Consider the following 18,530-nt stretch of genomic DNA (forward strand, 5'->3'; position numbering starts at 1 on the left):
GATACCCTTACTCTGCGCTGCTGCTGGCGGCGGTGCTGCCTTCAGAGCTGGGCAGCTGAAGAGTAGTGGCTGTTGGCCATGTGCCCAGCTCTGAAGGCAGAGCTACTGCCAGCAGCAGCACAGAAGTAAGGATAGTATGGTATGGTACTACCACCCTTACTTCTGCACTGCTGCTGGTGGGGCGCCGCCTTCAGAGCGGGGCACCCAGCCAACAGCTGCTGCTCTCCAGCTCCCCAGCTCTGAAGGCGGCGCAGAAGTAAGGGTGGCAATACCGCAACCTCCCTAAAATAACCTTGCGACCCTCCCCCTCAACCCTCTTTTGGATAAGGATCCCCAATTTGAGAAATGCTGGTCTTCCCTGTGAAATCTATATAGTATAGGGTAAAAGCACACAAAAGACCAGATTTCACGGTCCGTGATGCGTTTTTCATGGCCGTGAATTTGATAGGGCCCTAATTATAGGTAAGATGCTCTGTTCCAACTGAACTCTGCTTAGCACAGCAATGCAAACTGTGGTGGGAAAGGTGAATTCAAGATATGTTTGCCCTTTCCCTACTCTTGACCAGGGCTTGCCTGGTCCTAAGCATGGGTTAGAGCAGGCTCAGCTGCAATGGACATAAACGGCTATTCTTGTAGCCAAGCATAACCAGAGCACAGCTATGCCCCTGATGCTATAAGCTGTGAATAGGACAGTGTAAAACTGTTATTCCAGTTCTATGCAAGCTAGAGAATCCCCTTAGACTAGGTATAGTCTCAAGTGGCCAGTTCCATTGATTATATAGCTCCCTTACCCCATCAAGTTTCATGTATCTTTACCTAATTTACAGTGGTCCAAATGGGTTTCTCGAGCACACAATTCAAGTAGACAAAAACAAATTACATATTTAATTTCTAGATATGTCTTAGATTGCAAATAGACGCTCTAACTAAAGCCATAACAGAGCAATATGTCATGTTAATATAGGAATGCAAACCCCTCCCCCCCATTTATATTACAAGACACTAGCTGTCTTCTGTGTAAATTCAAGAAAATGGTAGCAGAGTTTAGTTTGGAGAATCAGAAGAGTAACTATTTGGTTATACCTTTATTTTTTTTAAACTGCATATAAAAAGCTAAAAGGCTCATATATGTCTATTTTGCTTTAGCCTGGCATATTTTTTGACAGTATTTTCAGAATGCCTTTGCAGTTCTTCAATGTGTGAATTTAAAATCTCTTCAAATTCTTTTGCTCGTTTCTCTTCTTCTTGAAAGAACTTTTCTGTTGCAGTTGTAGGTAAGGTCATCTCTGGGGGAAGCTGAACAATACATAGAGCAGGCACAGTTAGTAATGAATTGAAAGTACAGCAATAATTTTACATTATTGAAGCATAAAACAAAATTTTCATCTTAAGTTTTACAAGCTAGTAACTTTGCATATTTTCTGTCTTTTACTAAAACATAGACTTAGTCCTTAGCTGTGTCACTACATATTTAAATGTACTACTGGTCACAATTTGGCTCCCCTGCTATCCTCAAGACCCTTGCGCCAGTCACAGGACACTTCAGTCCCTGCTGTAGTTTAGAATAGCCTCTAGCAAACAGTATTTGAAATGATGGGATATATTGAATAAAAAGACATTTTTTTTTTGCATCTTAAGAAGTTAGATAGACGGTTCTCTAAAAGAATGTTAATTCAGTAATACTAGCAACCAAGACACTCAGAAAAACTTTAGTATTAGTCTCAACCTGGTTTGGGTTACACCTCATTTCTCCTACCAGTGAATTTTTATTCTAGGACCTCCATGTCACATAGTCTTCACAGTGGGATGTTCCCCATCTCCATGGCAACTGGAGCAGACCAGATCTTTGGTCTGAGCTGGACTTAGGACTGCCCCTCAGGAAGAACTCTCCAGAAGAAATGGTTACAATTTTTTTCTGTAACTGTTGTTCTTTGAGATGTCGCACATGTCCATTCCACTTAGGAGTGTGTGTGCTCCAGTGCACAGCTGCGGCAGAGCTTTTCTCCTTAGCTGTGTCCATCAGGATGGCATAAGTGTCCTCTGCTGTCTTGTGCACTGCATGAGCAATGCACACACAAAGGGTGGAGCCACCCCTGACCCTCCTCAACTCCTTCCTACTGGAAGACTCAAATAGAGAGGGGAAGGAGGGTGGGTTGTAGAATGGACACATTCAAAACATATCTTGAAGAACAATACTTATGGAAACCATTTCTTTTTCTTCTAGTGATTGCACATGTCCATTCCACGAACCACCCTCGTTCCCCTCTTTATTGGAGTCTTCTGGTACAAAGGAACTGAGGAGGGGTTAGGGGTTGCTCTGTCTTTTATGCCTGCGTTCAGTGCGTGATACAGAAGAGGATGCCCCAACAGGCACACACACCTACAGTGGAATGGACATATGCAACACATTTTGAAGAACAACAGTTACAGAAAGGTTAGTAACTGTTCTTCTTTGAGTGATTGCGTATGTCCATTCCCCTATAGATGAATCACAAGCAGTTCAAAATGGAGGTGGGTTCGGAGTCTATTGAACCACTCGTCCATTGTGAGAGGTAAATGTATGACAAGATAAGCAGGTTGTCACTTTGCAAATGTCTAATATGGGAATACTAGCTAGAAAGGCCACAGAGGCTGCTTGGGACAGTCGAAAGACTCAACACTATTTGGTGGCTTCTCAGATAAGGGGACCACAGCCTCTGCTTTTAAGTTTCCCTTCCTCACACAGTACTTCTTCTGGTTTTACAACTGGACTTGGATGCAAATAGGTTCATCAACAGGCTTCCAACCTGGTGTGTGATGCACCAAAAAGCTAGACTGCATCACTTGGTTCTAAGTGTGTCTTCCTGAGCTGACTAACCCTGACTTTTCTTCATTGTATAAGGCCCCGAGAAACTGAGAGAAGGCTTCCATCCAGGACATAAACAAAATTACTTCTTTAAGCTGTGCTGAAGGTTTTCTGCCTTCCGAGCAGTTAAACACCATGTTTTTGAAGAATCATATGCTGGAAATGGAGAAGTGAGCTTGGAAGTCCATAGTATGAGACAGGTTATACTTTGTGTCTCATCTTGGAACCACATCCCCCACATAAGAGTCACATAAGAGTCCACATGGCATCTGTTATCTAGACCTGACATCAGGTAGCTATTAAATAATATTAAGAATGAATTCAACATGAGATGCTAGTACTGGATCTAGACCAAGATCTTTTATATACTTATTTGCTGGAATTGCTATCTGGAAGCGAAGAAACAATCGTGCTGGGTATACACGAGACCAAAAAGCCCAGGAGCTGTCAGAGATTTTGTCTTTATAGAGGTCTGCTAATGTCAGACTTTATTTTCTTCTGTCTCTCTTCTGAAATAAAGGTTATCATAGAAGATAAGTTAAATGCTGGAATTTTGTGAGCGCTGTAATTGGCCCTTCCACTTGTTTGCTCAAACTTTTGTTTCTGAAGGTATTTTGTGATGGCTGCTGAGGCCTGAGTAACATGATGAGAAGGTTGTCCAGAGAAAGACAGACATGTATCCTTTTCACTTGAAGGGAGGGATGAAATACGGCATTTGTGAACCGCATAGAAGTTACAAGTCCAAAAAGGGAGTACTCTGTATTGAAAAAGCTTCTTGTGTTGCAGAAGCTAAAGTATCTCTGGGTGACTCTCCCTGATCAGTAGGGACTACAGGAAATTTATTTTTGTATTCTGATGTCTGGGGAAGAAAATTCTGCAATGATGGATTTCAGTATTTCCACTTAAAATATTGATCTCCTTATGGACTTGTTGAGACACCTGAGATTTCTATGTCATTGTTTCTCTTTGTATCACAAAGAATCTTGTGCCCTTTCCAAAATAACTGTTTCTTCATGAAGCTGGTTCTGTTGTTCCAATGAGTAGAAGATGGCCGACTGCACCTTTTATCTTCTGGTATCACAAAGGGTCTTACTGATAGTGTTGGTTTATTTTAATGTACATGGGGAAAGGATAAACTTGTCTCTTGGACATCTCAAGCACCCATTTTCTTAGATGATTCATTCTCAGATGACAATTAAAGGGGGAAATCTGCCCAGACTTCAGAAACCCCTTATTCCCTTGTTTAAAGCATCAGTGACTGCTTTATCTCTGTGCTCCCTAAAGAGCTTACCAACAAAACATTTAGAAGGATATCAGAGTTTAGAATGCTATTCTATGGTTGCCCTGGGAACATATATTTGAATGTATAGCAAATCAGTCAGGTGAAGCATCATTCTCGAAAAAGTTGCTAGGGAAGCGTAATTAAAGTAGATTTTATGTCGTGTTTTTCTTTGTGCACACTCACAGTGGCCTCCGAGTTGAGCATAGACCTCCCACAATAAGAGATTGCAGGCAATACTATCAGCCCTGAGGCAGTTGTATCCAAGTTTTGTTTGAATTATTTTATTTTCCTGTCTGTGTATTTGGCAGGAATACTCCCTCAGTTAGTATAACTATGTCCTTTACTAAGAATGCAGCAGGCTTAACTTGAGGCAGAGTAATGAAGAATTTGTAGTCGTTAGGTACGAGTAGGTCTCAATAGAGAAATTCCCACTCCTTTATAAACCAGCAGAGGAAAAATCACACACCTCTTCATCAACTTTCCAATTTTTATTTATTTATTTAACTTATTTATTGGTGTTTCATTTTCTAAGAAAATAAGCACTTATGAAGCTAAATCCCCATTTGTGCTTAATTCTGGAAAACTTAGTTGAGAGTCTGATGTATCTTGCTCAGAGCCTCAGGTTTACAGATTTCACCTCTTTAGAGGATCTAAAGGGGAGAGTCTCTCTCGGCAGAGGACTTAAGACTTTATGCTTACGATTGAGATGCTAAAGGAGCACACAAGGACGATAAAGCCATTGTGGAGAAACTAAATGAATTCTTTGCATTGGTCTTCACGGCTGAGGATGTGAGGGAGATTCCCAAACCTGAGCCATTCTTTTTAGGTGACAAATCTGAGGAACTCTCCCAGATTGACGTGTCATTAGAGGAGATTTTGGAACAAATTGATAACCTAAACAGTAATAAGTCAGGAGGACCAGATGGTATTCACCCAAGAGTTCTGAAGGAACTCAAAATGTGAAATTGCAGAACTACTAGCTGTAGTCTGTAACCTATCATTTAAATCAACTTCTGTACCAAATAACTGGAGGAGAGCTAATGTGATGCCAATTTTTAAAAAGGGCTCCAGAGGTGATCCCAGCAATTACAGGCCGGTAAGCCTGACTTCAGTACCAAACAAACTGGTTGAAACGATAGTAAAGAACAAAATTGTCAGAAACATAGATTAACATAATTTGTTGGGGAAGAATAAACATGGTTTTTGTAAAGGGAAATCATGCCTCACCAATCTACTAGAATTCTTTGAGGGGGTCAACAAGCACGTGGACAAGAGGGATCTAGTGGATATAGTGTACTTAGATTTTCAGAAACCCTTTGACAAGGTCCCTCACCAAAGGCTTTTAAGAAAATTAAGCTGTCATGGGATAAGAGAGAAGGTCCTCTCGTGGACTGGTAACTGGTTAAAAGATAGGAAACAAAGGGTAGGAATAAATGGTCAGTTTTCAGAATGGAGAGAGGTAAATAGTGGTGTCTCCCAGGGGTCTGTACAGGGCCCAGTCCTATTTAACATATTCATAAACGATCTGGAAAAAGGGGTAAACAGTGAGGTGGCAAAAATTGCAGATGATACAAAACTACTCAAGATAGTTAAGTCCCAGGCAGACTGTGAAGAGCTACAAAAGGATCTCTCACAACTGGGTGACTGGGCAACAAAATGGCAGATGAAATTCAATGTTGATAAATACAAAGTAATGCATATTGGAAAACATAATCCCAGCTATACATATAAAATAATGGGGTCTAACTAAGCTGTTACCACTCAAGAAAGAGATCTTGGAGTCATTGTGGAGAGTTCTCTGAAAACATCCACTCAATGTGCAGCGGTAGTCAAAAAAGCTAACAGAATGTTGGGAATCATTAAGAAAGGGATAGATAAGACAGAAAATATCATATTGTCTCTATATAAATCCATGGTACGCTCACATCTTGAATACTGCGTGCAGATGTGGTCACCCCATCTCAAAAAAGATATATTGGAATTGGAAAAGGTTCAGAAAAGGGCAACAAAAATGATTAGGGGAATAGAACAACTGCCATATGAGGAGAGACTGGGACTTTTCAGCTTGGAAAAGAGACAACTAAGGGGGGATATGATAGAGGCCAATAAAATCATGACTGGTGTGGAGAAAGTAAAGAAGGAAGTTTATTTACTCCTTATCATAACACAAGAATTCCGGGTCACCAAATGAAATCAACAGGCAGCAGGTTTAAAACAAACAAAAGGAAGTATTTTTTCACCCAACGCACAGTCAACCTGTGGAACTCCTTGCCAGACGATGTTGTGAAGGCCAAGACTATAACAGGGTTCAAAAAGAACTAGATACGTTCATGGAGCATAGGTCCATCAATGGCTATTAGCCAAGATGGACAGGAAAGGTGTGCCCAGCCTCTGTTTCCCAAAAGCTGGGAATGGGTGACAGGGGATGGATCACTTGATGATTACCTGTTCTATTCTTTCTCTCTGGGGCACCTGGCATTGGCCACTGTTGGAAGACAGGATACTGGGCTAGATGGACCTTTGGTCTGACCGAGTATGACCGTTCTTATGTTCTTATGCTGTCCTTTTAAATGCTAAGATCCTTCACCAGTCCCTAGGTCAAAAATCCCTGGGAAAAGGTGGGAGGGGTCCCATGAAGGGGAGAGTGCTATTCCTGGGAGATTGTAAGGAAAGTCTACAGGGATGTATCCTGCATATTTCCTTAAGGAAAATAGTGGTCATTTTATGACCTCCTGTGGGACCCTTGTAGGTTGGAAGAGGAGAGGAGGAAGGCCTATCTACCAGAGTAGAGGATCTGAATCACTTCACCCCATGCTCCCTGCTGCTGGATCTGTGCTGACTGGGGACTGACTGCACAAAATGAGGAATGAGCTGGAACCATTGAAGGCAAATTACCCATTGGTATCAGAAAGGTCACAGGAGCTGGTATAGAACCAGATTAGACAGGATCACAAGGGTCATTTAATCTAACTTTTCATGGCAGCTGAGGCCTTACAGGTAAAATTGCTTATAGGAAGAGGGCATGTTTTGTGGTCTTCTCAAGCACCTTGGCATAGACCTTGCCTACAGGCTGTCTGGGAGCAGAAATTTTTCCTCTTGGTTGCTATGGGGAGAACTTGCCCTCCCACAAGAGTCAGGAGGCTCCAGTGAAGTTTTCCTCCTTGCTCTACAAGTTGTTGAAATAGGGGCCCTATGACTAGGGGAGTATCGGGCGAGGGGGCCGGGATGGGTTTTGAAAAACTTACTCTGTGACCCATGCCACAGATACGGGCCCGGTTTCAATGAAGACAGATTCCAAACGTTCTGTTCAATTGACCTAGCCCATGCGCTGGCTGGGAGCTAGTTTCCCTTTGGCCTGTTGTCCTTGTCTGCCATTTACTGTGGGGGGAGACAGGGAGGAAAGGTGCTGTCCTTCAAACCCAGTTCAGAGAGCCAAAAGAATTCCCCCCCCCCCCCCGGTTTAACAATGTTGAGGACACAAATCTAAAGCCAATGAAGAATTTGAGACACACACACACACACACACTCTCACTCTCCCTCTGCAAAAGTTCTGCTACAAAGGGAGCCCTGGAGTCTGCAGCATGTACAGTTTGGAGGCAGAGAATTCTGGGTAATTCTTCTTGATTGGCAGTCCTAAACTCAGGCTTGCAGCAAAGAAGTGGTTTGCCCCCAGTTGCCATGGAGATGGGTAACACCCCACTGTGAAGAGTGACGTGGAGAGGACTGAGAATGCTATAATTTTACTCTTTCCCTTTAAGAAAAATAGAGATTACAACATTCAGGATTTTCTCCTTCATGTTTGGATTCAATAGTTTACACCTAGAATAACAGGTACACAGATTCCTTTCATTGTATCCATTAATCTACTTCTAAAGAAATTTTATTTTTCTAACAGCACATTAGGGTCCTTATTAGAGTCGTTATGAATTTACTGTGATAGAGTTGTTAAAGCAGGGTGCCCCAGCTGAAGGCCATATTGGCAATTTGCTAAAAGCCTGAAGCTCACACCTTATTTTCATAATAGCGGTGATAACCACCATCACCATTAACACTGAGGTATGGCTGAGCATGAAATATACCATAACAGCAAGTGTAAACTATATTATAGGAATCCATGAATCACATTTGGCCTACAGACTGAACTTTGGCCACCTCTGTGTTTAAAGTAAAATAACTACTCACCATTGGGTTGACTTCTTCCACACTGTACACATGGCTCAGTAAAACATCACACCTGTGCTTTTCAGGAAATGGGCTGTTGTAGTGTGAAGGATATAACATTGGTGGTGATGGAGATTTACCATCTAGTTTCTGGTCATGATCTCTGCTAAGTTTCTGAGATGGTAAGCTGCTGCCACTTTTAGTACCAATGATATCACCTTGACCATGTAGAGTAAGATTTTGGTTTCTGTAGAGATATAGATAGTGGGTTGCACAGGTTTCATTTGCCATTTAATTTTATTTTGGAAAGTTCTAAAATAATAAAAATAATGTTTTCAAAATATGAAGACCAGTTAAACTATGAAATATAGTGGTTAGGCCATGGTTTCTGTTAATATAATTTTGTCCTCTTTGCTTTTCAAACTGCTTCAAGTATGAGTTCCATGACGGATACATTTAAATCAGCTTAAAACAGTAGTGGGCATGGCACTTTCAGAGAATGACATTAATCTCTGAAATTTATTCCCCACCTTGGTCTGATACAGACCAATGTTGTTGACTTGCAGGCCTGTTAACATCTATATTTTCTCATGCTTTAACTGATACAACGAGTTACAATATGAGAGTGTAAAAGAGATAGGAAGGGGAGACCTTATTTATGGTGTTTGGGTTAGTGGATTTTGATCCATTCAAACGTCTTATGGATGTAAATACATGCAGGTGCCTAGGATTTAGAACTGACGCTTTTAATAAATCAAATTAAAGCTTTAGCATGTGGAGCCCCTGATCCTGCATCATTAAACTCAATAGGAAGCTTTGCCATTGACTTCAATGAGCGCAGGTCAAAACAAGAATGAGAAAAGAAGAAACATTAAATATATATTTAAACTGAATAGGGGTATTTCTTTCTCTAACAATAATAACTGAAGAACTTCAAGCTGATTCAAGAATACTTCAAGTACAGTATTATGGTGCTCCATAATCTTTGGACCCTATTGACTGTGTAATCCATAGTAGATGTGAAATCATATGTTTTTTATCTACCTGAAGATCAGTCAAGTAACAGCTACTGTAATTAACTGTTGTATTAGAAAAGAAATCTACTTGCTACCCATTGCAAACAAATTCTCTTGGTAGCTGTCTGAGCAACTGCTAAAAACATATTGAGAAATAGCATGCGGTTTTGATTTCTTCTTACTTATACACATGCTTTCTTAATTAGAATAATTTCCAGTTGTATCTTTATTTGTAATATGTACCAAAGTGTGAAAAACAGAAAAATCTGATAACCTTATTTTTTCTTACACAGCAGGTTTTTCTCTTAGAATACTTTTCGTAGTGGTAAAAGTTTCCACCATTGTATTAAAGTCTGAGCTTATTACAAAGAAGGGTTCTGCTTTTGTAGGTAACATGGAATACTCAATACTTACTTTAATTAAACACTATAGTCCTAAATTTGTATACCAACTTAAATCCCAAAGGATCCCAAAGCATTTTACTAATATAATATACTAGTATACAAACTTTGACAATGATTATGTTATCTCTCACTGAAATACCAACACCTCTGTGGTAAAATCTGACAAGTGTTCAAAAGAGCACAACATTATCCGGTACAAGGGAAATTGGCTTAAAAAAATAGTCTCCAAGCATGGAGTGAAGATCCCTGTTCCCATAGCTAAGTGCAGAAAGGAAGGAATTGAGACAGGGACCACACAGACCTGGTATAATCTCATTTTGAATATTTGATGCTGTGAGGCGGTGTCTATGCAATAATACTAGGAACTTTTAAAATACTTTTTAAATAGAAGTTCACTGGTGCTGGAGTTGTGGGGGCAGGGAGCATCCCACAAGTGGGAATATGTAAAGGCCACCTCAAAGAAGTAATGAAGAATATCTTCTCTAATTACAAATGAAGTGGGGATTAAAATAAGCAGAATGTAAGTACGATTAGAATGCTGTAATTATTATCCACTCCAAGATGAGATACTCTGAAAGTAAGACACTCAGAATCATCTAATGTTTACTCTACCTTTAGCAGAATTTTCCACTTTACTCCTTACCGCTCACTGAATACATACAGTTTGCTCTTTGGAGTACAGAATAAATCCTCCCCACCCCACCATTTTAAAGCCTATTTAGTCCACTGCTGGATTAAGGGCACAGTGAAGAAGCCGCCACGGTGATGAGAGCTGGCATGAATAATAAAAACATGGAATTGCTCATTTTGTGTTTTGACCTTTTTGAAAGTAATTTCCTCTAAAAGCCCACAGCAAAGGTCTCTGTGTTCTGTTTTTTCAAACCTGATTCTCTATGTATTTAATAATAGTTATTACTGATTTATATTGAAATTTACTTCACAAAGGCCAACATTTCCAAACCTGTGGGTCCACAGTTATAATATTTTTTAAGATAGTAAAAACAAAAAATATTTACATACCTAAATATAGGTGGCGTAATTTTTCAAAGATGCTTAGCAACCCCAGTCTCCACTGAAGTCAATGGATGTATGCTGCGCACTAACTTTGAAAAACAGGCCACCTATACTTAGATGCCTTATTATGGATTTTGTAGCCTAACTTTAGACATTCATGTTTGATCATTTTGACCTTAAATTTCTGCCAACTCGATCTACCATAATGTGTAAAAACAGAGTTCTAATTTTAATACAAGATTAAAGGTATGAAAAGATCTGAAAAATTGTGAAAACATGACTATTTGTTTATACAGGCAAGTCAAATTCTGAAAAGGTGCAGGTTAACCATTTATCAAGTTTTTGCATTTTGCTTATTATTTGTATTATCATTTGGTCTAGGATGGAATCATTAATTTAGGCTAGGTCTACACTACGGGGGGGGAGACCCCCAGGGAAATAGCGTAGCTGAAGTTGCGTATTTTAGGTTGACTTACCTGGCTATGAGGATGGCGGCGAGTCGACCGCTGCCGCGCCGCCGTCGACTCCGCTTCCGCCTCTTGCCGCGGTGGATTTCCAGAGTCGACGGCAGAGCGATCAGGGATCGATTTTATCGCGTCTTCACTAGACGCGATAAGTCGATCCCCAATAGATCGATTGCTACCTGCCGATCCGGCGGGTAGTGAAGACGTGCCCATATACACATACAGCATAACTTCATTGTTGTGGTGGACACAAAGTAATCCCCATCCAACTGAAACTGCAAGGGAAATTTACACAGGCAAAATGTAATAACCCAAACTGTAATTTGTAGCTTGATACTGTTCCCTCTGAAATCAATTACAAGAGCCCTAGTGTCTTCAATAATACAGGATCAAGCCCCTAGACTGTTTTCCAGGGTTAACATTTTGACTCTTAAGAAACAGAACCAAGGGATCTTTAATGCCCACAAGTGGTCATACTTTGGTTTTATGTCTCAGCTGAAAGACAGTAATGCCCCTAACGTTCAGACATTGGTTAACAACTGATAGAGAAGAATGCCACCACCTAAATCACTAATATCACTTCCTGCAACATCCTGGATTTCCCTGGGGGTCTCCCATTTAGCTACTGACCAGGCTCATCCCTGGGGTTCTGGTGGAAATATAGATCACGGTGGTATGGCTGAAAGCATTAAAGAATACACTTGAATGAAGGCTCCTTTTCCATTATGCAAACATTTCCAGAATTATGAATACAAATAGCAAAAACAAACAAACAAAACCCCCAAAACAAAACAAAAAAATCCAGCATGGCATCTCGAAATTACTACTTAAAAATAAGAAACCCACCAGCAGCACCACATGTTTCTATTTTTACTATCTAAAAAAATATATTTTTGCCCTTTCTCCTATGTCATAATTACCATGGAAACAGAGGAGCAAATTAAAACAGAAATAATATAGTTTATGTTCACAATAAAATAAAACATGTCCTAGCCTCAAAATAAACCAGCAACAAGTTCATCTGCATACATCTGATGATTGAAAATTTAACTGTAGTCTGGGAACACAAAATTAGAAGCATACAATGGACCTGATTTTCAAAAAGTCTGGTATGTTAATGTGCATACAAAATACATGTGGAATTTGCACATTTGATTTGCATGGACAATTATCATATTTGTAAACACAAGTACCCAGTTTGTGCATGCATTTATGGCAACTGAATATGTAAATTAGACTTTAAACTGGAAACACGTGGGCCCTTTACTTCTTGAAAACCAGACCCAAGATTTACCAGTTAAAGAGCCATCACATATCTTAGTAGCTTCATGACCTACTCTGAGAAATTTTTGGCCAGCCACAGAAGCCCTAAATCTCTTAGCTCATGCAAATATGTTCTCTACTTTCATGTGCAACAACTACAAAGTTCTGGCTCCTTCAAACCTGACACTGCACTGCACCAACACACAAGCATAAACAGGCGCTAATTCAGGGTACTGCCCCTCCCCCCCCCTTTGGTGGAATGCTAACTAAAGTGACCTCAGTTACAAACCGATCAGGGAAAGGTGCTCATGTCACCCATTGGCCTTTGCATTTTGAAATTCTAGTGAAAGTGGGGCACAAAGAAGTAACCAAAAAACTGTTCTATAATGTCAAAATTGGTCACAATTCCAAGTGCTTAACACTGTTAATTAGAATTAGTTATATTTTATTTTGAAGTATTTGTTTAGATTTGTTTAGATTTCTATTCTGAGATGTTATGGTTATAAAAAACCACAGGTCTGTATGCCCACTGGGTTCTTCCATTGCCTCTAACACTACAAAAGTGCCTAAAGGCCAGATTTTCAAAGGAGTTTTTGGCTCCTAAAGATGCAGACACCTAGTGGGATTTTCAGAAGTGGTCAGTGCCTAACTCCCATTGGTTTCAATGAGAATTAGGTGCCTTGGCACTTAAAATATCATAATGCCACTTTAATCCATGGTATTACCTTACACCTTAGTCCATCCCGTGCTTTGCTGCACATTGGGCTACCCACATTTGCCATCCTTGCCTGTCAACTGCCCTTCTCTCCAAACTTTCCCATTTCATGTTGAGGTTCTTGATGTCATTCAGAACTGTTTGTTTCCATGTTATTCGCGGTCTTCCCCTCTTTCTTCTTGTGTTTTCTGGCTTCCATTCAAGGGCAGTATTTGGTAAGTGTTCTGGTATTTGGTAAGTCAGCACATGTCCCAGCCACTGATGTCTTCTTTTGTAGTTTATTTGTGAGAGAGTACCTTGTCGAGTAATTTTTCTGACTTCTTCATTTGTCTTCCTATCTCTATATGTTATTCCCGATATTCTTAGACATTTGTGATGAAATGCATCCAGCTTTTTGCGTATCGTTCTTGGTAAGTTGCCATGTCTGACTGATATATGTTGTGATGGCAATAACAATTGTTTTGTACACATTCCGTTTTGTCTTGAGGGAGATGTTTTTGAGTTGCCAGATGTTTTTGAGTCTTCCAAATGCAGCGTTTGCCTTCCTGATTCTTCTTATTCCCTTGGAACTAGTACCATCTTGGCTGATGGTCCTTCCAAGATATGTAAAATTGTCCACCTTCTCCAGTTTCTTTTCTTCAATTTTGATTTCTGTCCCTATAGTGCCCATTAACATGACCTTAAATACTGTGTGCAGTTCTGGTTACCCCATATCAAAAAGGATGTAGTGGAACTGGAAAGGGTTCAGAGAAGGGCCACAATGATGGTCAAGGGTACAGCGTGGCGTCCATAAGAGGAGAGACTAAAAAGATTTGGGCTGTTCAGCATAGAAAAGAGTTGATTAAGGGGGGGGGGGGGAATATGCTAGAGGTCAATAAAATCATGAATGGTGTGGAGAAAGTGAATAGAGAAGTGCTATTTACCCTTTCCCACCATAAGTGCTAGAAATACGGGTACTGGGGGTGCTGCCACACTTCCTGGCTTGAAGTGGTTTCCATCATATACAGGGTTTAGTTTGGTTCAATGGCTCTCAGCACCCCCACTATACAAATTATTTCAACACCCCTGTTTCCCACAATACAAAAACTGGGGTTCCCTGATGAAATTAAAAGGCAGCAGGTTTAATACAAACAAGAGGAAATACTTTTTCATACAATATCTGTGGAACTCACTGCCAAAAGTGATGGCCAAAAGTATAACTGTGTTCAAAAAAGACTCAGATGCGTTCATGGAGGATAGTTTCAGTATAGGTCCCTGTGATGAAGCAGAGGAACTACCAGCTGGCATAGCAAGGGTTAAAGAAAACCTTTGGGTTCAGCTAGCCCTGCCATGCTATACTTGCTGGTGAGGGGACTTCCTATTCTTCAGAGCCAGCCCAGCAAGACCAAACCCCGTCCCAACCAGATGAGGAGCCCCCTCCATTACCTGAGTCAGAGTTTCTGACTCAGTTCTCCAACTTTGTGGAAGAGCAATGGGCAGACAACACAATGAGCTGAGCATACACTCAGGTGGCGGCAATGAATGGGGAATCTGTCAAATCCCATCAAATGGGACTGTTCCCACACTTTGAGATTCAGGGTGACCATCTATATCGCACAGAGAAAGACTGAGAAACTGAGGAGGTTTGGAATCAGCTTTTGGTGTCCCGACCCTACTGGAAGGGGGTTATGCAACTGGCCCATGTGATACCCTTCACTGAGCACCTTGGAAGGGCACTAGCGTGTATTCTGGCACGTTTTTTTGGCCTGGAGTCTACAAAGATGTGCTGGATTTCTGTGCCTCATGCCTGGAGTGTCAGCTCACTGCTCTTGACCAACTGAGAAAGCCTCCTTGATTCACCTCCTGCTTATGAGTGTACCCTTTGAGTGGATTGGAATCAACATAGTTGGCCCACTGGAGAAGAGCGCTATAGGATACCAGTTCATTTTAGTTGTAGTGGACTATGCAATCTGGTACCCGGAAGCTGTACCATTACGCTCCATGAACACCAAAACTGTTGCCACAGAACTTATGAAAATCTTCACTTGAGTTGGGATGCTATAGGAGATCTTAACAGATCAAGGAACAAACTTGATGAAGCAATTTTGCCATTTACTGAAAATCAAGACCCTCAGGATGTCTGTATACTATCCCCAAATGGACGGCCAGGTGGAGCGCTTTAACAGAACACTAAAAAAGATGCTCCGAAGGTTCGTCCTTATGGATGTCTGACACTGGAACCAGTTACTTTCTCCTCTTCTATTTGTGATGTGAGAATCTCCCCAGTCTTCCATTGGCTTCTCACCATTTGAACTCTTATATGGATGGCAACCATGAGGGACTTTGGACCTCATTTGGGAAATGTTAGAAGAGCAGTCATCTCTTGAATCTTTAGGCTCATTTGCCAGGGAGAACCTCCTACGTGCCCAAAGCACTCAGGAAGCAGCCTACAATAAATGGGCTCTCCTCCAGGAGTTTGAACCTAGTGATCAGGTACTTTTGTTATTGCCCAGCTCTGACACAGCTCTTAGCCCACTGGCAGGGGCCATATGAGGTGATCCGACATGTAGGACAGGTGAACTACGAAATCAGACAACCCAACAAGCAGAAGGTATAACAAAACTACCACATGAACCTTTTAAAACCGTGGAAAGCCCAGGAAAGCCTACTAATAACTCCTTACCCACCAGAGCCCGAATTAGGCCCACAGGCTGCCAAGGCCTCAAAGCCAAGGGTGGTCAAGATTGGGGACAACCTTACTCCAGAACAGAGAATCCAGGTTCAGCAATTGATCACCTCCTTCTCCTCAGTATTTGCTACCCAACCGGGGTGGACCCATCTGATAACCCTCAATATTCAGATGGAACTGGGAGTTAAGGTCAGGGAAAACCCTTACCCTCTTGCCCATGAAGCGAGAACTCCAATCAATGCTAGAGTGGGGTGTGATCGAAGAATAATTTTTTGACTGGAAAAGCCCTGTAGTGCTGGACCCTAAACCTGATGGGACCACCTATTTCCGAAAGATCAATGCCGTATCAAAATTTTACATGTACCTGATACCTTGCGTTTATAAACTGCTTGACCAGCTAGGGAAGCCAGAGTACATCACCACTCTGGATTTAACAAAAGGGTATTGGCCGATCCCCCTCACACCTGAATCCAGAAAAAAGACAGCTTTCTCTACCCCCTTTGGGCTCTTCAGTTCCAGACAATGCCCTTCAGATTGCATGGGGCCCCAGCCACATTCCAAAGGCTAATGGAGAGAGGCCTCCAACCCTACAGCCAGTATGCCGCCGCATACGTAGACAACGTTGTGATCTACAGTCAAGACTGGCAGGACCATCTAAAACACGTGACGACTGTGTTGCAATCTCTCAAGAAGGTCGGCCGGATGGCAAACCCCGCTAAATGTCACCTCGCAAGGATGAGACCACCTACCTCGGGTATACTTTGGGAAAAGGCACAGTATGACCCTGGTCAGCAAGGTTAAGGCCGTCCAGGCGTGCCCCCCACCTTTCTCGAAGAAACAAGTATACCGTTTTTTAGGACTGGCCAGATACTACCACTGATTTACTCTAGGGTTCTCAACCATTGCAGCCCCTCTTTCCGATATTCTCAAGAATAAGAGCCCAAAAAAGATCCAGTGGACCAGAGCCTGGGAGGAGGCTTTCAAACCCTGAAAGTCCAGTTCTGCCAAGAACCTGTCCTATATAGCCCTGACTTCACCAAGGAGTTCCTGCTACAGATGGATGCTTCGGATGTGGGCACAGTAGCAGTTTTATCCCAGGTAGTAGGAGATGATGAACACCCATTCTGTACATTAGCCGGAAACTGTTCCCAAGAGAGAAGGCTCACTTTGTAATTGAAAAAGAGGTATTGGCAGTAAAATGGGCTATAGATTCGCTATGCTATTACCTTCTGGGCACTCACTTCACTCTATTCACCGACCATGCCCCTCTCCAATGGTTACATGTCATGAATGATATGAACCCCTGAATTATGAGGTGGTACCTCTCCCTCTAGCCCTTTTCCTTCCGCATTCAATACTGGATTAGAAGAGCCCACCTGAATGCCAACTTCTTTTCCTGGGATGGCGGAGAGTAGCTGTGGGGGACTTGTAGGAATTAGCCCAGGACAGCAGGTTCTGACTCTCCACCAGGAGAGACACCAACTGTCCAGGGGTTGATATACACAGGGACCTGAGCTAGGACCTGGGGGAGAGGGAGGGCCCGGGTCCCCCTACCACCCGCTCAGCCTTAAGGACTAAGACTACTCAGCCCAGCAGGCGGCTCAGAGCCTGGCGATCTAACCACTAGGTCGCCTGGCCACCCAAGCCCCGTCACAGTCCGCATGCTTGGGGCAACCCTAAACCTCTGACTGCCAGAAGCTGGGAGGAAAAGACAGGGGTGGATCTCTCCAAAATTGCCTTGTTCTGTACATTCCCCCAATGAAGCTGTGGTACTGGCCACTGTCAGAGACATTATACTGGGCTAGATGGACCATTGGTCTAACTCAGGATGGCAGTTCTTATGTTCTTAGGTCTATCTGGACCTTTATGTGTCTCAATACCTTTGAAAATATGGTCCTAGAGGGCTAACTGCATCTTTAAGTGCCTAAATACTTTTGAAAATATGGCTCTTAGTCTCCTAAGCTCTAGATGCACAATAAGAGCTTAGACTTAGCATTACAGGGTATATCTACACTGCAAAGAAAAACACGTGGTACCAATTCTCAGAGCCTGGGTCAACTGACTTGGGTTCACGGGACTTGGACTGAGGGGCTAAAAATAGCAGTGTAGGCCATTCCTGCTTGGACTGGAGCCCAGGCTCTGAGACCCTACCACCTTGCTGGGTTTCAGAGCCTGGGCTCCAGCCCAAGTCAGAATGCCTATACTGCTACTTTTAGCTTTGCAGCCCAAGCCCTGCAAGCCTGAGTAAATTGACCTGGGCTCTAAGACTTGGTGTCATGGGTCTTTTATTGCAGTGTAGATATACCCACAACATCTAACTTTTAGGCATCCTGACACCTAGTGGAATCCACAGCTCCGAGTTAGGTTCACAAGCTACCATAAATGCGTGGGAAGAATTAGGAATCTAAGAAAAGAATTTACATAAACCAGCAGGCTGAGCAGGGAGTTGCCTAAGCTAGCCAGTAGGAAATGTCAATGAGAGAGGTGTGGCCTAAGCCCTATTCCTCAAAGGGAGTTAGTCACTTAACTTTGGGCTGGAGGGAAGTGCCCATGTGCACTCAGGATTCACAACTATGAGCCCTCTCCTGAGGTTAGGTGCCTAAGCCAGATCAGACCTTTTCCCACAAAAAACTGAGGAGGAGCTATCCTCCTTATTTCCTAAAATCCAAATGGTTAGCACACTCACATAGAAAATGGG

The 18,530-nt window shown here is 42.1% G+C and overlaps 1 protein-coding gene across 1 annotated transcript in view; it reads right to left on the minus strand.

Moving 5' to 3' along the window:
• Window positions 1-1,122: 1,122 nt before the first annotated feature.
• DEUP1 (deuterosome assembly protein 1) overlaps window positions 1,123-18,530 on the minus strand; it is a 60,594-nt gene continuing 43,186 nt past the window's right edge. The window contains exons 12-13 of the mRNA XM_065423394.1: window positions 8,310-8,535; window positions 1,123-1,296 (exon numbers count right to left, since the gene is read on the minus strand). Of these exons, the coding sequence (XP_065279466.1) occupies window positions 1,123-1,296; window positions 8,310-8,535 (400 nt within the window). The remainder of the gene's footprint in view (window positions 1,297-8,309; window positions 8,536-18,530) is intronic.

This window comes from Emys orbicularis, chromosome 1 (assembly GCF_028017835.1).
Source record: "Emys orbicularis isolate rEmyOrb1 chromosome 1, rEmyOrb1.hap1, whole genome shotgun sequence".
NCBI classification, from domain to species: Eukaryota; Metazoa; Chordata; order Testudines; family Emydidae; genus Emys; species Emys orbicularis.